This window comes from Alosa pseudoharengus, unplaced genomic scaffold (assembly GCF_046254945.1).
Source record: "Alosa pseudoharengus isolate Yale_2024_CS ecotype anadromous, Long Island Sound unplaced genomic scaffold, YU_APseudo_1.1 YU_APseudo_1.1_scf_19, whole genome shotgun sequence".
Taxonomy (NCBI): domain Eukaryota; kingdom Metazoa; phylum Chordata; class Actinopteri; order Clupeiformes; family Clupeidae; genus Alosa; species Alosa pseudoharengus.
In genome coordinates, this window is record NW_027468657.1 from 393,688 (window position 1) to 415,149 (window position 21,462).

Genomic DNA, 21,462 nt, shown 5'->3' on the forward strand with positions numbered 1-21,462 from the left:
AATTAAAACAACACTTCCCCATGATGTGCTGTCCTCTCCTTTCGACTGATTATGTTGATTCATTGCTGCCGGTGTGAAAACCCAAAGTATTGTTTGCGCATATTCCAAGAAATTAGACTAGTGTAGTTGTCACGATACCAAAATTATTGTTTCGATACCGATACCACATCAAGAATAGCGATTTCGATACTTATTTTTATTAAAAAATGTATTTGATTTGGGGTAGGGCTGCACAATATTAGGAAAACATGCGATAACATTATTGAGTACTGCGATAACGATATAACTTATGATATTTAAATATTTAATGTTTTTCTCCATTCTACTTGCTGCTAACATAGACTGTAGGGTTGGGGGGGGGAATGTATAATTACAGAAATAAATGTATAATTTTCTACATAAACAATATAAATATACTGCTCAAAAAAACTACGAGAGCAGCGGAAAGTGAAAGTAAGTGGCTGCGATCGCACAGTCCAGGCTAACGAAGTAGGCTAAACAACTTTTACAAATAACGAATCCTGATTACCTCTCTGCTGCTGTCTGGGGCTTTTGCTAAATGCAAATGCAAGCCTTACAGTGAAAGATAGATAGGCTATCTTCTGATCCTATAACAACAACGAAAGAAATTGTTTATTTTAACACGGTGGAGAAGGACGCATTTGGCGCTGTGTAATACGTCGTCCTTTATAAAACCAAAATATTTCCATTTAACAGACTTTATAGGCTTTTCCTTTAGTCACCAATTCCTCTTCACCTAAGTGTACCCTACCTCGCTTGACGCACTATCTTCAGCCATCACGACTTAGCTCCTGCCTCAACACCTAAAATACCACACACCTAAACTGGTAGGGGACAGGGCTTCTAGGGCTGCATGACAGCATCGGTTTGGTAAAATATGTTGACATTCAGAATGTGAATACATCATAGACTGTAGGCCATGGAATGCGCACGGCACAGAAAATGTATCAAAATGTATCGAAAATTAAGTAATCTTTGCGGTATGTCCATCGCAAGTGTTGATATCACGATAATGATAGATTTTAGATATATCGTGCAGCCCTAATTTGGGGGCCCAGACCACCTTGACATAATCAGTAATATTGAATATAGTGTTATCATTCACACCAGTTGGCATCCTAGATTCTGCTTGACTCTTTCCACACACACAGAAAATTATGGCTTATTTCATATGTTTCTATTTCATGAAGTGTACAGTTAATGTATAGTATTTTTTAATCTGCATAATTACTTTTAATCTGCTTAATTGCTAAACATATTTAGTCATTTGAACACTTAATATTTATTTTTAAACTATTACACCTAGGCAAATTTTAATGTGGTGTGTACACTCTAAAAAATGATTCATGAGGTTAGTAGATATGAAGAATATTTTCAACATAAAAAAAATAAGTTTGCTACTTGTACATGTATAGGTGAGTTGTCATACTGAAAAAGAAAGAAAGCTGTCTCAACTTATTAATATATGGATTTTCAACACACAGTCTTGCTTTCACCTAACAATAGATAAGTATTAACCCTTAGAACCCTAAGCTGTTTTTAGGGCATTTTCACTACCTTTATTCATAAGGATTTATTCTGGTCATTGTAAGTGCCACACACATATATTATATATTGTTTTTTTCAGATCTGCCATCATTTCATGTATTAATACTAGCATTGATTTTATTTTGATTTTTAAAGAATTAAAATATAAAAAGTGTATTATAAAAATTATTATATTTCGACATGTATCTCACCACTGCAAGCTCACAGCTCTACATGCATTTCATGTGTGTGTAGGGCAGACTGTCCTGAATCGGGCAATATAATTGCCATGTTGGAGGGATACTCTGGGGCTGAGCAATTTACAGAAATATTTGCTGTGTGATTTACGGAAATAAATGCCATTTTTTATTTAGTGATGAAAAATGACCTTTCTGCGCTCCATATCTGTGACACGAACTGATCTGACCTGACTTGACCCGAGGTTGTGTGTTAGCCTGCATGCAGTCATAATAATTCTCAACTCTTTACTGCATTGCCATGAACAAAGTAAAGGCAAAAACGGTGTTTATTTGTTGAACAAATTGGGATGCAATGTGAGCCTTGAATTGGATGCCATGCAGGAATTTGCTAGGATCTCAAAACCGGAATATGAACATGCTTTGCCATAGAGAAACACATGATAGCATTGGATTATAAACATGCTTTGCCACAAGAACAGACAAAAACGTGGGGTAAGTCCAGCTATATGAAGTTATTATTTTGCTGTCACTTCGTCTGTTTTATAACCCAGAAGGATGTACTTGGTATCAAATGATAGCTCTGAGTCTCCTCTTTCATCTGACATGCGTGGCATATCTATGCGATCACGGGTCCGCGAGTAATTCAAACGAGAGTAATGAGTGTGCAGCGTTGGTTTGTGTACATGACGTTATTATTTTGCCGTCACTTCGTCTGATTTTATAAGCCAGAAGGATCGATAAACATGATACCAATGGATAGCCCTGTGCCCCCTCTTTCATCTGATATGCTTGCCATATCGATGCGATCACGGGTTCGTGAGTAATTCAAACTAGAGTAATGTGTGTGCAGGTGAATGCAGAGAAGTATAGACTGTAAATATGATGCAATTTGATTTAATTTCATGATTTTTTTAAATTTTCATACTTGATCGTCCCTGCGATGAACCGTTCCGGAGCAATGTAACAGAGAAGAAAGGGTGTGTTTTTTGACGCACTTTGCGTCAATTGGGTTCTAAGGGTTAAGTTACTGAAACTGAATCTCGTGACCAAACTTATAAAGCTGATAACACGACTAAACGTTCAGGGGCCGGTTCCCCGATAACGCTCACTCTTAGCGCGCTAAGAAGACTCAAAATATATATCTTTCCAAAGTTGTTTATGTTCCTAAGTTCCCCGAAGCTTCTCAACACGCTGCTTCTTACGTTCGACGTTACAAAGGCGCTGTCCCTTTTTGAAGGTGCTGAATTAGTTGGCATCGATTGCTCAGGAATCGATTTTCTACTTCACGTGAAGGTGCATGACGGCGTTAAGAAACAACACGTTCTATGCAAATGAAACAAACATTCCTCAAATTATTTCAGTAACATTTATTTTAACATAGTTTAAGTTATCAGTAAAATATAAAGGTTAAAAAAAAAAAATGATTGCCATTGGTTAATGTTTTCAATAAAAAGCAACCTATCCACAATGAACAGAGAGAGATTTAGATACAGTATGGTGGGGAAGCAACGTAAAAAAGGGCACCAAGCTTCTCGTCAGAGGAACTTGGACATTTGCTGGACGAGGTGAGCTTGCACAAGGTGACATCGTTTTCCAGCTTTCGGAATAACGTGTGCAACAGCAACAAAAAAGAGCTATGGAGCGACATGGACTACACAGCGTTTTTGATTCCAGTAAGCGACCAACTAGGCCTATGGCAGCGATCCAACGTGTCCTTGTATGGACACCACCATGCTTACCCATTTATAGATCTTAGCCATTTAGAGGCAAATTCTTTGCCAGCTTTTAATTATCAAAAGTGATTGCCAATTTGAACGCTTTATTGACATTACTAAATAGCCTAGGCTAATTTCCACCATATTAGTTCTGATACCAAATAAAGTAAACGTCATAAATAGGCCTGCATCCATTGCTAACATATTTTATTATTAGTCTTCAAATGTCCATAACATAAAATCATCGTTGAGCCACAACATTGTCAACATACTGTAGGCCTACCATAGTTTGACTTGTACTGCGCTGCTGCGCTGATTTCTAAAGACTGCTGCACAGTGGCGGCGACTAGCGTCTTGACCTCAAACAACGCTAAGAAAGAGCTTACGAATGGTCCAGACCAACCTTACGAACGTGTGACTTACAGAAGATATACTTAGCGTACGAACGTGTCGGGAATCGTGCCATAACGTTAAGAGAGAGGTTAAGGAATAGGTTAAGAACTACTTAGCGATAAGAACGTTTTGGGGAACCGGCCCCAGAACCTTCCAGACCACGCCTGAGAAGTAACAGAAATGATGGCACAGGATCCTGTAGCCTGCAACGAACATCAAAGGTACGTGAAAGTAGTCTAGCCTACTATTTTTGTGTTTGTTTTAAAAGAAACAGCTATCAAACAACGGCACAGTGCATCAAAATCATTGTCATGTGACACTACATATGAAATTAATGTTCGTTAATGTTCTATCGTGTCTTCCAAGCTAGCTGCTGCTTGCACGGTAATTAAACCATTTGAAAAGATGACTTTAGCTGGCATCTTCAAAGTTACCTGCAGCCTGCCTTTTGATAATTTGGAGTTAGTAAAGGTAAATTTAGCTGTCTGGTGTCTTCAAACTTCACCGTGGCAGCTGTATTCAGCACTTAACATTAGTATTGCTAGTTCTAACACTGCACGTGTTTGAGGATCATATTTGGTCGTCCTAGTTAAGCCTAACATTGTCACTATTTATGAAGGATTGTGGGCCATTTGACATTCTTAGCTTAACCTGAACATAATAGGTAGGCCAACATTTATTTATGTTTTGAAGTTTGAGATCAAAGTGTCAATCCCTGCAAACCACGTTGTAGATTTTGTTCATTTTGTTGTTTGTCTTGAGGTAAATTTTCTAACATTGTGCCTTTCTTTTATACAGATAAATGGAGAATTCAGACGGATCTCTACATTAATTCATTGCACAACTGGACCAGTTGCCATTGCTTTAAAAATAAACAATGCTTTCAGAAAATTTTAATCTGTGTGCTTTTATTCAGACAGAAGTGAAGTAAGTTACTATAACTTAAAAAGATCCATGCAAATTGTTACCTTAATTTGTTTAAGTAATTTCAACTCAAGTTGTTTTTGAGTAAATATTGTGAGACTTTTATAGTGAGAAGAACTCAATTAGTTTAGCACAATCAACCTGATTTGTCCTCTAAAAGCTTAATTAAGTTGAACCAACTTAATTATATTAATTTGATCATATAATATAATTCAGTTGTTCTAACTATATAAGTCTCACAATATTTACTCAAAAACGGCTTGAGTTGAAATTACTTAAAAAGATCCATGCAAATTGTTACCTCAATTTTTTTAAGTTTAGCCAGTGTATTATTTTTTAGAGTGTAGGCCTAGGTGTAATTGAGTGCTTGTCACTTTAAGAAATACGTGAGTAATTACTGTAGCCTGCAGTCTCACGGTTTTAGGCTAGTGAATAATAGTTGACTTGCACATAAAGGATATGTGGATGCAATTCATTGTTGTCTATCATTAGATAAAATAAATGTAAATAAAAAACTATCAAGTTTATAGAAGGGATCATGTTCAATAATGATTTTAGCACTAATGACGAATGACATACATGACCTGAGCTAGCAGAATTAGTTAGCAAGGAGCTCTCTCCAGATGTAAAAGTTTGCGCTGCCTATTTCTAAATGACATTAAACCCAATAGAAGACCTATGTACATCTCATAGCCTAGGTAGGTTAGCAACACAAAGTTGAGAGGTGCAAGTGAGTAAATCAACTTGATATTAGCCTATTATTATGTGTTACCACAGAATCACTTAAGCTAAACTAGCAGCCATGTCTCACTGTTTATGGCACGACAGCTGCGCATATGTGTGTGAGGAGAAAAGACGCACAGGCTTGGGGAGGAGGCACTAAAAGCATGCCTTGTGCACACGAACAAGAACACGGTCATTCAAGTATTGATACTAATAAAATTAGGTATTGTGACAACTGCTAATAGCTATTGCGACACTTTTGTAGTATTGGTGCACCGTGCAACACTAAATTAGACAATCTCTGATGTTACGCAACCCACTGTTGAATTTTCACATTGTTGTTGTTTTTCCCCCCATTTCACCTTGCTTGCAGGCTAGTATAATTAAAATGTAAGACCTTCGTTTAAAAAATGAAGACTTCGGCAACAGAATTTAAGACTTTTTCAGACCTTAATTAAGGAACATGACATTTAAGACCGTTTAAAGACTTTTAAGACCCCGCGGCTACCGTGCATTAGGTCAGGAATACCAAAAGTACTTCTATACGGCTCTGGGCTATACTTCCCTGTCCATAACTCAGAATTGGCTGTGCCACATTTTCTTTTTCCTATGAACAGCACACAGTGATTTCCAACAAGAGCTATGGATCAATTCATACCGGATTTGTCCTTTAAGTGATTTGTAAACAAGTAGGAGTGTTTTAGGGTCAATCCGGTAAATCAAAGACAATGACTCAATATTACATCTAAATTAGCCCAAAACATTTAGCTCTGATCACTCAAGAGACACTGACAATTGTCAAGAACAAAAACAAAATACACAAAATACAGTATACACCATACAACAAATATTGTTGGTGAGTTAATCATTTTGGCCATGTCATTTTTTTTACTTTTGATGTATGTTCAGCCCATCTGTAAAATATCTTCATAAAACCTAGTGGAAATTCCGCCTCTATCATTTCTATGACAATGTGATTTTGTAGCTTTCGTAGCTACACAGTTTGACATTAACTGTATAAAGGTTGAATAATTTTAGTGCAATAGAGGCCTACCCTTTATAAAAAGCCCACCAATAATGCTCACCACAATTGGAAATAATTTAAAATAAGAGAAAATTACCCCAGCTTCATGGATGTTTTGGAACCTCCAGCCCTCGTAACAAAAGCCTTCTTGACCTTTGCGGATTCCACAGCTGTCCATACGCAGAGCGTTCCACAGTGCATAACGTAGGCTGCAAATAAAAAGCAAAATCAATCTATCAGTGTGGTAATAATAGCTCTGAAACTGACAGTTCCAGTCATTGATTTTGACTAGTGCAGTGCCCGTTCACACATGCCATTCCTGAAGAAAACCCGTAGCTCAATTACATGCCCACATGGCTGCATGTGACATTTCTACAGATCAGAATGACATAATGACAACTGTTTTGAGTTAAGGCTAAATGTATAGCTTACTGAATAACTTCATAATGCTATTCGAAGCTTGCACATACTTTTATTTTGAGTGGTCACTACATACCCGTGTTTAATGGCATGATAAGTGCCGTCGCTCAGTCTGCAACTTGTCTAACGTTAGCTATGTGGCATTAGCCTATCGCTCGTTTCAATTTGGGACCTTGCAGTCGGAATTGTCGTTTTAGTCAAAGTCTCTTGAAAGTCCAAAGTAGCCTGGGCTATTCGAGTGGTCACTACATACCCGTGTTTGTTGGCGTGTTGTTGCAAGTAATCATTTTATGCAAGCAAACTGCATACAGGGAGTCTTTATTGTTGAGGTCAGACATGATAATCATCTTGCATCTTAACCCACAAGCGGTTCCCGAGTAATCCGTTTAAATTGCGACTGACTATCATCAAAGTGAGACCTAGCAGAGCCCGTTCTCTGGACCTAGCTACTGTCAGTACACGATCCATGGGGTGGAGCTCCCCTGAAACTGGTCCCCTTGTAAACAGTGCAGTGCAGCGATAAACGTCCTACGTAAATAAGCATATTTTGAAATATGCATTCAAAAATCTTCAAAATCGAGAGTGCACACCTTTGTGCCACGTGCAAGCCACATACGAAATCTTAGGTCAGTCTGAAAAACAGTCAGCGAGATATGCGTGCCACAGACACACACACACACACGCTTCTTGCTTTATAGATAGATTAGCTGAAACGTGTTCCTTTCTGTTGTAATTCCCAAGTTAACCTTACACAAGGTTAAACATCCTTGTGTACACATCCCTATGCAAAGAATGGTAATAAATGAAGTTGTTACAAGCTGTGGCCAATGTTCCACTTACCATTGTGTGACAGTCTACATGAACTTTTTATTGGTGTAGGGGTGTCTTTATAAAACCATCAAATGGTAAGACAACCAGGCTGAAATGACTAAAAGAGGAATACAATAAATAATCTGTTGGAAATTGATCTTAATGCCTCAATTAAAAAAATCCAACCTTTAAACACACCAATATTCTTTGTGAATGAACCAGGTATCGTAAATTAATAAATGTTATTCCTTAAAATACAGGAGGCATAAGTAAGGACTATGTTAAAAGGACTATGTTAAAATCCCATAGAGGCAGGCAGATTTTTTTTTTAAAGGCCAGTTATTGAATGGACTCAGGATACTATGCATCCTGATAAAGTTCCCTTGGCCTTTGTAATTAAAAGATAGATAGATAGCCCCACATCACATACAATTCACCATACCTAGATATATCATGGTTTTATTTCAGTTAGGCTAATAGCTGATTTGATTTGCATGCTACAGATTCTATTAATTGCAAAAGAAATGTTGACTGGTAAGTTATTCATGACTGCAGATGCTGACTTGCCTATTTCTCGATCCCTCGACCGCAGCAACGCTACTTCCTAGTTTACCTGGGTTACAAGAATGCCCTTTCACTCCTGTTACAATATGCTGTCATTTATAGCAGGTTAAACAAAAGTGAGAACATATTGTGGGGAAAAATATACTTACCATTTTGGTACGCTGTTTGTTCAGCAATTTGATCTGATGGTCTAGCGTAGTCTTCCAATTTTTTAAGAAGCTGCCGGCCTCTTTTCAGTGGCATTGAGCTGGAACCAGTTTAAACCAGTGGCAATAACGTTAGCTTCGTCATCTTGACTGACATCCCAAAGACATTTTAAAATTCCTTGCATTTTGGCTACAGCATGGCTTAACACCATTCAAAACATACAGACTAAAGCTGTATAAGGCAAAGTAAGCTAGCAACATTAAATTGTCTAACGCAGCGGTTGTCAAACTGGGGTACGCGTACCCCCAGGGGTACGTGGACTGATTTCAGGGGGTACGCGAAAAAAGATCTAAGTCATAGCCTATGCCTTTTCAAACATTTTCTCTATCCCACGTTGGTAACTTAACTTCCACATTTGCACTGCACATTAAAAACTTATTTTCTACACATTAACAAAATATTCGAGAGTGGAGACAGAGAGGGTAAAACAGCGTTTCTCAAACTGTGGGTCGCAACCCACTACTGGGTCGCGGAGACATGCCAGGTGGGACGCGAACTGACGTGAAAAACAGGAGTTTTATTTTTTTATTTTTTTATCTGTAGCCTAGGCCCAGGTAGCACCCGATGCGCAATAGACGCACTGTGTTATTCATAGGGAAGCGCTCGTGTCAAGGCAGCTTAGTTAGTCCCGACCTGAATGAGATTTTGAACGAGGTTGTGAGAATGGTGAATTTCATCAAGACCCGGCCCTTAAAAGCGTGTCTATTCTCCGCACTTTGAGAGGAGATGAGAGCTGACCAAAAGGCTGTACTGTTTCACAGCGAGGCAAGGTGGCTTTCCCGAGGTAAAGTGCTGTCGCGTGTTTGAGCTCCGAGTCGCCTCTTCTTGGAGGAAGAGCGCATGTTTGAATCTGCAAGCACGTTCACTAATGAACATTTCTTGACGAAGCTGGCCTATCTTAGCGATATATTTGGAAAGCTCAATGAGTTAAATCTCCAGTTACAAGGCAAAGACAAGCACCAGATAAGATCACTGCATTCAATAAGACGATTGTGTGTGAGATTAGGTGCAGATCTATTTAAAATCATTATATTCAGCACATTTGTAGGCCTATCATATGTTGACTATTGATGAGATTTGTATCATATGTTTATGATCCTATTCACTATTCTCGACAAAATTGATAAAAATAAATATTAATAAAACAATTAAAAAAAACTTGTTAACAATTGGTGGTGTTGGGGGTACTCCGGAAGATCATAATGTCTCAGGGGGTACATGCCTGTTAAAAGTTTGGGAACCACTGGTCTAACGTTAGCTTTATATACAAGCGGCACAGCCAGTGATGTAACTTACAAATAGCTAACATTAACTAGCTAGCTAACTTTATGTGCTGCTTTGTCAGGTTGTTCAATGATATTGAGTCTAAAAATATGCAAGAACGTTAGCAAATTACCAAAACGTTAATGTACCTTCTCTGAGTTTTCGTGGTGGCACAATCCTTCATACCCACACACCGTTTCACTTGGTTTCACTGGGCGCCAAATCTAGACAGTCTTCTGCACGCAGGTTTGTCACGTCAGACCATCATAGACCGCTGGAGCCTAACTTGATTTCTCCAACTTGCTAACAAGTCGCAAGTTAGCGCTGGGGTAGCAAAAATCGAATTGTGCCGCCTTCACGTACCATTGATTATAATATCTAGTCGAAGGTTGAAGACAAAAGTGCGTTCAGGAAAACGTCTGCATCAGTGCATCTCCGATTTCGTCGTCTCCCTGGCCTGCGCGAGAATTTAACAGGTGATCTCCTTATATGGGCATAGATGGTAGCTTTTTTGTAGCCGAACTTCAGAGCATAGCTGTCAACATTGAGCTTTGAAAATATGGGAGATTTCCCGGGTTTCTCACGCAGAATACGGGAAAATGTCAACATTCGTCCCCCAACGTTGGAAGGGTTACAGTATTAGTCCGTTTCATAATTGCAAGCTCGTGCATTGGTCAGCTAAACAATACAACAAAGTAGCCTACTTTATTTATGCCTAACAGCCTATATTAATTTGGTCAACTTTATACAGCCCTAGCAAGGCTAAAGTTCTGTAGCCCCTAATCGATGGCCCTGTGCGCTGTCATTCTCTCTCCTGCGCAAACAAAATGTGTGCGTTCCAAGTAGCCTTTAGTGCGTAATTCTTCTTCATAAAGTTGAACAAATGCATTTGGTTATTTTAGAGATTTTAGAGAGAAAATATAAATAGCCTGTCATGCAGTTTATGGGCTACAGTGCAGAGTTGGGAAGTTATGGAAGGCCAACTTGGAGTGAATATACAAACAGGGGGAATTCTTTCTCTACTCGTAGCTGAGTGGTAGGCCAATACACACAGCGTTCGGCCGTAGCCTACACTATGCAGGTGCCACTGAATCGTGCTCTCACGACAACCACGCCATTATCTTAAATAGTCTCACTGTCGCCTTCAAGCAAGCAAAACGATGCTTTGAAAACATCTGTTTCGTTGGAAGGGCAACAGGACAACAGTACAGAGACTGACAAGTCCGATGGTAGAGCTAATGTTATGAGATTGTTAAAATACGGATATTTACGGGAAAATATTAAAACGGGAAGACAGCGGAAAAAAGTAAAAATACGTGAGAAACCCGGAAAAAAACGGGAGGGTTGACATGCTTCAGAGGTCTGTCAGAGCATCGTCATGCGTGGTGGTCACATCACATGGTTAGGCCTACTGTTTGCAAATGTGAACTTGAAAATATGTGCAATTAAAACAAATAAGCCAATGAAAATCATTTGAGAATTGTTGTACAACAGCTAGAGCTCTTACAGATCAGACTAATTTATAAAACAAATATAGGTCTGAATGAGCATTACATGAGTTAACTTAGAGAGCTCTCTGATGGATAAGCCTGAGTAAAATATGAGATATATAAATTGAGCAAGTCTGAGTATTGTATAAGCCTTTGCTGAGATCTCTTTTGTAAATCAAAAAAGGACTAAACTGAGATGACTAGAATGAGAACGGTTCAAGCTTGTGAAGAGATCTCTTTTACAGAACTGATGGAGCCTAATCTGAGATTTACCAAAAAGATCTGAAATGAGAATTCCATGAGTTTACAGAGAGAGCTCTCTGGTGGATCAGCCTGGGTAAAATATGAGATGTATAAATTAGACAACACTGAGCATTATTTAAAATATTGATGAGATCTCATTTGTAGATTAAAGGGAGTCTACACTGAGATAACTTAACTCTTTTGCTCCAGAGACAAACCTGAGAAGCGGGAGACAAAAGCAATTATCTCATTTTTATATCCCTGTAATCTTATTATTGTCTAGGACAGGGATTCCCAAACTGTGGTACGCGTACCCCCGGTGGTACGCGAGCTGCTTCGAGGGGGTACGCGAGATGAAAAGGGCAATGGCGGACAGGTGTAAAATGAAAATTTTAAATCTTTTGTAATTAATTCATGAATAAATACATAATTTCGAATCAGGTCATAATGATATGGAAACATGAAATTAAAGGATATCATTTATAAACTATGTATGTGTTCATCAAAAAAAAGTACAGCTTATTAAACATGACGCCTGGAATAGAAGAATGCGTTACTTTTGAATGCGGATGGTCCGTGGTCCGTGGGGGGAAAGTTTTGCGGATATAACAGGTTTTTGAAAACAACAAAAACAGAAAGGAGGGAAGCAGCAAAGCTAGGAGTTATTTCAGATGGGCAAGAAAGGTAACATTAAGCTAGGCTTTACATTTAACAAACTAAAGGTAGCCTAAGTTTAGCCTTTCTAGGCTGTATAGTCTAATGTTGTCCAAACGAATACATCCTTGTCAGGCGTTGTTGTAGGCCTATTATAAGATATTGTATGTGGATGTATTTAGGCTACTATGCAGGCTACTTTTCATAATCATAACTTTTTAACTGACCAAATGCACGCACCTAAAACCGGGAAACGGATCAAATATCGTCAAGGGGGGGGGGGTTATAGAATGCGTTACGTTTTTATGTGTTTATGTGTCGGATGGTGGGGGTACGCGAGCCGAGTCGGAATGTAGCCGGTGGTACGCGGGGGGAAAAGTTTGGGAACCGCTGGTCTAGGAGAAACAATTGAGATAGAAAAAGAGCTCTCATTTTAACATTTTCTTTCCTCTGGGTCCGCACCCGCATAGGAGTCTGGTTATGCGGTGCGAGGAGAGGCGCATCCAAAAGTTCAGCATCCCCAACTTTATGCAAATGAATCCGTCCATCGCGAGGCGAGTATCCAATAGCAGAGCAATAAGCAGGGGAGGTCCATCATCACGTAGCCTAAACAAAACCTGATTTTCAGGTAGTGTGATTACCACCAAAACAATGTACAGAAACATGACAGACGAAAAATGAATCACTGGGTTCATCTATAGGCTATTAACAATCTCTCCAACTTCCTCCACGCTTCATTTCGCATAAAGTTGTGTCTGTATGATTCTAGCGACACATACAAACACGGAAATGTAGACACTGCTATGATTAATTTTTCGTCTGCCATGTTTCTGTAGGCTACATTTAATTGTTTGGCGGTAACACTACCTGAAAATTAGGTTTTGTTTAGGCTACGTGATGATGCTATTGGATACTCGCCTCGCGATGGACGGATTAATTTGCATAAAGTTGGGGACTGCTGAGTGTAACGAAATGACACGGGTGTTTATATAAACTCAAACCATTTCAGTTACATAAAATGAAGGAACAAGCAGACCAGAGGAGGAAATTATTCGTTCTACCATTTATTAATTTGGAATAAAAGTAGTCTGGAAGCAGCTGTGGGAATAAATCATTAATATAATAATTTATTATTAAAACAGATCAGTGCAACTGACACATAAAATAGCTACAGCTACAACACAACTAGCAGTCTTCCAGCCAGGGATTGAGCCCAGGCACACACACACACACACACACACACACACACACACACAGCCCAGGCTCCAGGAGAAGCATCGCTGCCTGTGAGGAAAAGGGGTGTAGTGTCAACTACTCACCACTAGGGAACCTCGCCACACATGCAATCACTCAGGTGTTTCGTGGGTACAATCACGCCATGCGCTACACTGCAAATCTAGAAAATGTGGAGATCAAAGAGTAAGGTGCGACTACACACTAATGCACACACACAGTGAAGAGGAGGGCTAGCTACAAGAACACCCCCACCACCAGACAGCGCGCCACGCCAGGAGGCCTTAGTATCACAAACTAGGAAACAGTAGCTACACATTTCAAAAGAGACTACGCTACCAGTTGACCCGCTCACAAACAGTTCACACATACATCATCCCATCACCACATACTTCAAATACTCTGACGACACCGCTGTACTTGCACTCCTCAACGACAAAAACTCCATATCTGCATACCAAGACTCCATTTCCCACCTCACACAATGGTGCACTGACAACTACCTTCAGCTTAACGTCAGTAAAACCAAGGAACTTGTAATCACCAACACCAGAACACCATCTGACACAATCCACAACCCCACCTGCATCAACAACGACACCGTAGAAATAGTGGACTGTTTCAAATACCTTGGACTCACCCTGGACAATAAACTCAGCTTTGAGCAACACACCACTGACATACAAAAACGCAGTCAACAGAGACTCTATGCCATCCGTAAGCTCAGATCACTTTCTGTTGCCCCCTGTCACCTGCTCCTCCTGTACAAAAGCATAGTCCAGCCCATCCTCCTCTACTGCCTTCCCTGCTTTTTCAACATGCTAACTGCTGCCAACAGAAACAGACACGCATCACTCATACCGCAGCCAAAGCAATAGGCCTCCCCACCCCTATTCTATCAGACCTCAACAGTAAACTCACCAAGAACAGAGCACAGACCATCGCTCATGACCCCACCCACCCCCTCAATCCCTTCTTCATTCTGCTTCCATCAAGACGCAGATACAGGGCTATGGGGTGGAAGCGAGTACGCTTTGGGAAAAGCTTTGTGCCCTCTGCAATAGCAGCACTTAACAACAGATAACAGCGGTGATGGATCACTGTGCCGCCCTCATTCCTCTGTAATGACAACTGGTGATGGTTTTCCTGTTTGTATCTGTGTAATGTGATGTATGTGCTGTTGTGATATATGTGCTGTATATGTGCTGTTAACATCTATGTGGGTGGGGTATGTGGTAACAGGGTGGTGGGTGAAGAACCGTAACTGTGTGTATCTATGTATTTCATGTCTGTGAGGCTTGTATTGTATGGTCGGTGAAAACAAATTTCCTATGTAAGGACAAACAAACTAACTAACTAACTAACATGCGCTACAGTTGGGTTACAATTACAGCCTCACGAGGAAGGAATCCATCATAGACAAAAGCAAACAATTACACAAAGTTACACACGGGCAAAACAGCAACCAGCTGCGCCGTCAATATCTACCCACACAAAATGCAGAAGTGTGGAGCTGCCAAGGAGCGAATTCAGCTCTAATGTGGGTAGATGCACACCGAGTGGGACCGCCATTCACCTCTGTGAGCTCTAATGTGGGTAGATGCACACCGAGTGGGACCGCCATTCAGCTCTGTGAGCTCTAATGTGGGTAGATGCACACCGAGTGGGACCGCCATTCAGCTCTGTGAGCTCTAATGTGGGTAGATGCACACCGAGTGGGACCGCCATTCAGCTCTGTGAGCTCTAATGTGGGTAGATGCACACCGAGTGGGACCGCCATTCACCACTGTGAGCTCTAATGTGGGTAGATGCACACCGAGTGGGACCGCCATTCACCTCTGTGAGCTCTAATGTGGGTAGATGCACACCGAGTGGGACCGCCATTCACCTCTGTGAGCTCTAATGTGGGTAGATGCACACCGAGTGGGACCGCCATTCAGCTCTGTGAGCTCTAATGTGGGTAGATGCACACCGAGTGGGACCGCCATTCACCACTGTGAGCTCTAATGTGGGTAGATGCACACCGAGTGGGACCGCCATTCACCTCTGTGAGCTCTAATGTGGGTAGATGCACACCGAGTGGGACCGCCATTCAGCTCTGTGAGCTCTAATGTGGGTAGATGCACACCGAGTGGGACCGCCATTCAGCTCTGTGAGCTCTAATGTGGGTAGATGCACACCGAGTGGGACCGCCATTCAGCTCTGTGAATGCGTTCGCGCTAGAGCGCCATAGAGGGAAAATGTGCTGCAAGTGGAGGACCCAGGCTGGCTTAAATAGCCTCAGTCTAACAAGCAATCAGCTCGTCCCTCCCCCTAATCAAGGTTGCCTGCTCGACTAGGCTACTATGCAGTATTCCACTACATGAGCTTTGGACGCCATAGCGCGCAGCAGCCACAGCTCTCGTCGCACCGCATACCCAGAATCCTTTGTGAGTGCAGAATTTGCTTCTCATAGAAATTAATAGGGATACTGGGTCGCGGAGTTCGCATCACATGCTAGTGGATCACCAGCGTATGAGCTACACCAGGCGCGTAACTGAAGTGTTCCGTTCGCAACGCGTAAAATCCATTTTAAAAGACTGGTCCAGAGAATGGGCTCTGACTGGTCTATTTTTTTTCGAACGTGCGCGCCGCTGTCACGTCTGGTGTAGCTACTTCCATTGATTATAGTGGAAGCTAATTGTTGCAGCAGGCGCTACGCGAACAGAACGCTTCAGTTACACACCTGGTGTAGCTCATACCTTACTGTTGTGGACGTCCTCAAAACTGTGCAAAGTTCTGCAAACTCTCCTCCTATGCAACTGCTGCTGCATTTGTTTAGCTGTTACGCCTGCATTTGCCGCGACTTTTTAAATGGCCCGGCTGCTTCTGCATAGATCAACCTACCCTCAAAGATTCGCTCTGATTGGATTTCTTCCCAACTTGTCCGACAAAAAGAGTAGTTTTGATTGGATCTCTTCTCCATTCGTCCCTCCCTAACTTTTTCATCTCATTTTTATTCGTTGACTAAAGTGTCAGTTACATTTTGTCATAGTCTTCATCATCATATCTGACTTTTTATTTGGTTTTCATCCGTGAAAAAGGTTCGTTGGCAAATATTTTCGTCATAGTCTTAGTCAACGAAATTAACACTGGTGTGTACTGTATGTGTGTGTGTGTGTGTGTGTGTGTGTGTACTGTATGTGTGTGTGTGTGTGTGTGTGTGTGTGTGTAGGTGACAGTGTTGCGCGGGTTTGGTCACAAGCGGCCCGCGGTCGCCCGATATTTTAATCAACCCGACCGCAACTCGGACCGCGAATATTAATTAGGACAAAATTATACCCGACCCGCGATCCGACCCGCTTATTTACAAAATGTGTGCTTTTGGTTATAGGCTGCATGCAGTGTGACAGTAGGCCATTTCTGTAAAAACAAACTAATTTATTTACGAAACTTGATGCAGTAGAACTACACGAAGTAAGCATGCAGGACATAATGTTTGCGCAGGAGAGAGAATGAGAATAAGAGCGCAAGCACGCACGCAACGCACAAAGGATAAGAACACTAGGATAAGATTTGAAGGCCATGGACATACATCTTTCTTTCGAAAACAGAAATGGTGAGGCGAGGTAGGCAAGAGAGATACATTGCTGGTCAAAACGTTAGCGTAAGAACTGGTTTATAATGCTGAATGAAACACAAAGCTTTACTAAAGCACATCCACTGTTTAAAGTCACAAACACAACGAACTAAGGTAACTTTTATGCATGCGCGAACCTATACGGCTGATATGGCTGTGTAGTCTGTGCCATAACATTTATTCCTGCAGGCTGCCCGTTTTGGCTGTCATACTTTTACATGGCTTGCAAGAAGTAGGCCTAGACCATAACCATAGCCTATATCGCTTTTCCTGAAGGGGTGTCTTTATTATTTTAACTCGCGTCTTGCTTCTTTACTGTTGACTTTACTGTATTGATGCTTTACTGTATTGATGCTAGCTTACTCGTGATATTTTAAGTAGGCCTATTTGTAGAAAATATATATTTAATTAATTTTAACTGACCCGCCCGCAAATGACCCGAATATCATTAAAATATTTTGTTTATGACTCATAACCGCGGGTGACCGCGGTCATCCGCGGGCGACCGCTTAATTTCGGGCAGACCGAGCAACACTGGTAGGTGAGCCCTGATGTCAGCAGTAGTTTTTGCGGTGATCCTGAGCTGTGTGTGTGTGTGTGTGTGTGTGTGTGTAGGTGAGCCCTGATGTCAGCAGTAGTGATGCGGTGACCCTGAGCTGTGTGTGTGTGTGTGTGTGTGTGTGTGTGTGTGTGTGTAGGTGAGCCCTAAGGTCAGCAGTAGTGATGCGGTGACCCTGAGCTACATCTCTCTGATCGGCAGCAGCATCTCCCTCATTTTCCTGCTCCTCACCGTCCTCATGCTCATCATACACAGGTGTGTCTGTGTGTATGTGTGTGTGTGTGAGTGTGTGTGTGTGTGTGAGTGTGTGTGTGTGTGTGAGTGTGTGTGTGTGTCTCTGTGAGTGTGTGTGTGTGTGAGTGTGTGTGTGTGTCTGTGTGAGAGTGTGTGTGTGTGTGTATTGTGTGTGTGTGTATTATGTGTGTGTGTGTTTTCTGTGAGTGGTTGAAAGTATCTCTGAGCATTCCCACCTGCTTGTTTAACCCAACAGCAGTATGTGAGTCTTGTCCCTGTCTGCATCTCTCACCTCACCCATCTCTTTCATCTCTCTCTTTCACCTCACCCATCTCTTTCATCTCTCTCTTTCACCTCACCCATCTCTTTCATCTCTCTCATCTCTCTCTCTCATCTCTCTCTCTCATCTCCCCCATCTCTCTCATCTCTCTCTCTCACCTCCCCCATCTCTTTCATCTCTCTCTCAATTCCACTCCTCTATCCCTCCTCTTCTCTACATCCCTCCATCTCTCTCTCAATTCCACTCCTCTATCCCTCCTCTTCTCTACATCCCTCCATCTCTCTCTCAATTCCACTCCTCTATCCCTCCTCTTCTCTCTTTCATCTCTCTCTCATCTCCCCCATCTCTCTCATCTCCCCCATCTCTTTCATCTCTCTCATCTCTCTCTCTCATCTCTCTCTCTCATCTCTCTCTCTCATCTCCCCCATCTCTTTCATCTCTCTCTCTCATCTCCCCCATCTCTTTCATCTCTCTCTTTCACCTCACCCATCTCTTTCATCTCTCTTTCACCTCACCCATCTCTTTCATCTCTCTTTCACCTCACCCATCTCTTTCATCTCTCTCTTTCACCTCACCCATCTCTTTCATCTCTCTCTCTCATCTCCCCCATCTCTTTCATCTCTCTCTCTCATCTCCCCCATCTCTTTCATCTCTCTCTCTCACCTCACCCATCTCTTTCATCTCTCTCTCTCACCTCCCCCATCTCTTTCATCTCTCTCTCTCACCTCCCCCATCTCTTTCATCTCTCTCTCTCATCTCACCCATCTCTTTCATCTCTCTCTTTCACCTCACCCATCTCTTTCATCTCTCTCTCTCACCTCCCCCATCTCTTTCATCTCTCTCATCTCTCTCTCTCATCTCCCCCATCTCTTTCATCTCTCTCTTTCATCTCCCCCATCTCTTTCATCTCTCTCTTTCACCTCCCCCATCTCTTTCATCTCTCTCTTTCATCTCTCTCTCTCACCTCCCCCATCTCTTTCATCTCTCTCTCTCATCTCCCCCATCTCTTTCATCTCTCTCTCTCATCTCCCCCATCTCTTTCATCTCTCTCTCTCATCTCCCCCATCTCTTTCATCTCTCTCATCGCTCTCTCATCTCCCTCATCTCTCTCTCATCTCTCTCTCATCCCTCTCATCTCTCTCATCCCTCTCTCATCTCTCTCTCATCCCTCTCTCATCTCCCTCATCTCTCACTCATCTCGCTCATCTCTCTCTCATCTCTCTCTCATCTCTCATCCCTCTCTCATCTCTCTCTCATCCCTCTCTCATCTCTCTCTCTTTCATCTCTCTCTCTCATCTCACCCATCTCTTTCATCTCTCTCTTTCACCTCACCCATCTCTTTCATCTCTCTCTTTCACCTCACCCATCTCTTTCATCTCTCTCTCTCATCTCTCTCTCATCTCTCTCTCTCATCTCCCCCATCTCTTTCATCTCTCTCTCTCATCTCCCCCATCTCTTTCATCTCTCTCTTTCACCTCCCCCATCTCTTTCATCTCTCTCTCTCACCTCCCCCATCTCTTTCATCTCTCTCTTTCATCTCCCCCATCTCTTTCATCTCTCTCTTTCACCTCCCCCATCTCTTTCATCTCTCTCTTTCATCTCTCTCTCTCACCTCCCCCATCTCTTTCATCTCTCTCTCTCATCTCCCCCATCTCTTTCATCTCTCTCTCTCATCTCACCCATCTCTTTCATCTCTCTCTCTCACCTCCCCCATCTCTCTCTCTCATCTCCCCCATCTCTTTCATCTCTCTCTCTCATCTCCCCCATCTCTTTCATCTCTCTCATCGCTCTCTCATCTCCCTCATCTCTCTCTCATCTCTCTCTCATCCCTCTCTCATCTCTCTCTCATCTCCCTCATCTCTCACTCATCTCGCTCATCTCTCTCTCATCTCTCATCTCACTCTCATCTCTCTCTCATCTCTCATCCCACTCTCATCTCTCTCTCATCCCTCTCTCATCTCTCTCTCTCTCATCTCTCTCTCATCTCTCACTCATCTCTCTCATCTCTCTCTCATCTCTCTCACCTTACTCTCATCTCTCTCATCTCTCTCTCATCTCTCTCACCTTACTCTCATCTCTCATATCTCTCATCTCTCTCTCATCTCTCTCTCAGGCAGGCCAGCTCAGACGTGTCTATGAAGATCCATATGAATTTGGCTTTAGCTCTGATTCTGCTGAATGCCCATTTCATGTCCAGCCCCTGGGCGGCCTCTCTAGCGCCCCCTGGTGGTTGTGTCTATGTGGCCGTCATGCTGCACTACAGCCTTCTGGCCACCTTCAGCTGGACGGCCATCGAGGGCTTCCACCTGTACCTGCTGCTGGTGCGCGTCTTCAACATCTACGTCAGGAGATACCTGCTCAAGCTGGGCCTGCTGGGCTGGGGTAGGTGTGTGCGTGTGTGTGTGTGTGTGTGTGTGTGTGAGAGAGAGAGAGGTGATAGCTGGAATAGGCTCTCTCCTAGCAAAGAAATGCACATTTTTGTCGGAAGATCCTGGGGAGGGGGGGGGGGGGTTGTCTCACCTGGCGAAAATGTGTATTCCTTTTCCAATTTTACTATTTTTCTTTTTCTTATTTGTTTTAACAAATATTTATCTGATGTGTGAAGCTGCTCTTGGCCTGTCTCTGCTGGCTACTGTCATGGAAATAAGCTGTCATTGATTCAGTGGATTATGGTGTTTTTAGCACGTGGCTCCCATCTAAAAACAGTTTTTAATTTAGGTAGGCTACAACAGCAATACAAGGTGTGGTGTGTGAGCGTGTGAACGAATTGAAATGTGTGTGCCTCATGCATTGAGGGCCCTGTTTATGCCTATCTATATCTTCATATAGCCAATCTATGCAAAATATTAGAAAATGGTTTTGCATTAGGCTTATATCCTAGCAGATAATAAGACTACCAAATTAATTAAAGAAGAAAACGGCATGTGTCTTTCTTTCCTCCGATTGGAATCAATGAAATTACTGCACAAAGTGGAAAGGGAAAAAAGTGCAAAATTTCACCAAATTTGGTTTTACTCATTGAGTAGGCCTACACTGGTTTTACTCATTGAGTAGGCCTACACTGGTTTTACTCATTGAGTAGGCCTACACTGGTTTTACTCATTGAGTAGGCCTACACTGGTTTTACTCATTGAGTAGGCCTACACTGGTTGGTTTTACTCATTGAGTAGGCCTACACTGTTTGGTTTTACTCATTGAGTAGGCCTACACTGGTTTTACTCATTGAGTAGGCCTACACTGGTTTTACTCATTGAGTAGGCCTACACTGGTTTTACTCATTGAGTAGGCCTACACTGGTTTTACTCATTGTGTAGGCCTACACTGGTTTTACTCATTGAGTAGGCCTACACTGGTTTTAC

At 42.0% G+C, this 21,462-nt stretch overlaps 1 protein-coding gene across 2 annotated transcripts in view; it reads left to right on the forward strand.

Moving 5' to 3' along the window:
- The window catches only part of LOC143132142 (adhesion G-protein coupled receptor G5-like), a 158,488-nt gene that overhangs the window by 65,148 nt on the left and 71,878 nt on the right, over positions 1–21,462 (forward strand). For both annotated transcript variants that reach the window (XM_076291474.1, XM_076291475.1), the window contains exons 10-11: positions 17,729–17,844; positions 20,217–20,485. In XM_076291474.1, coding sequence (XP_076147589.1) covers positions 17,729–17,844; positions 20,217–20,485 — 385 coding nt within the window. The remainder of the gene's footprint in view (positions 1–17,728; positions 17,845–20,216; positions 20,486–21,462) is intronic.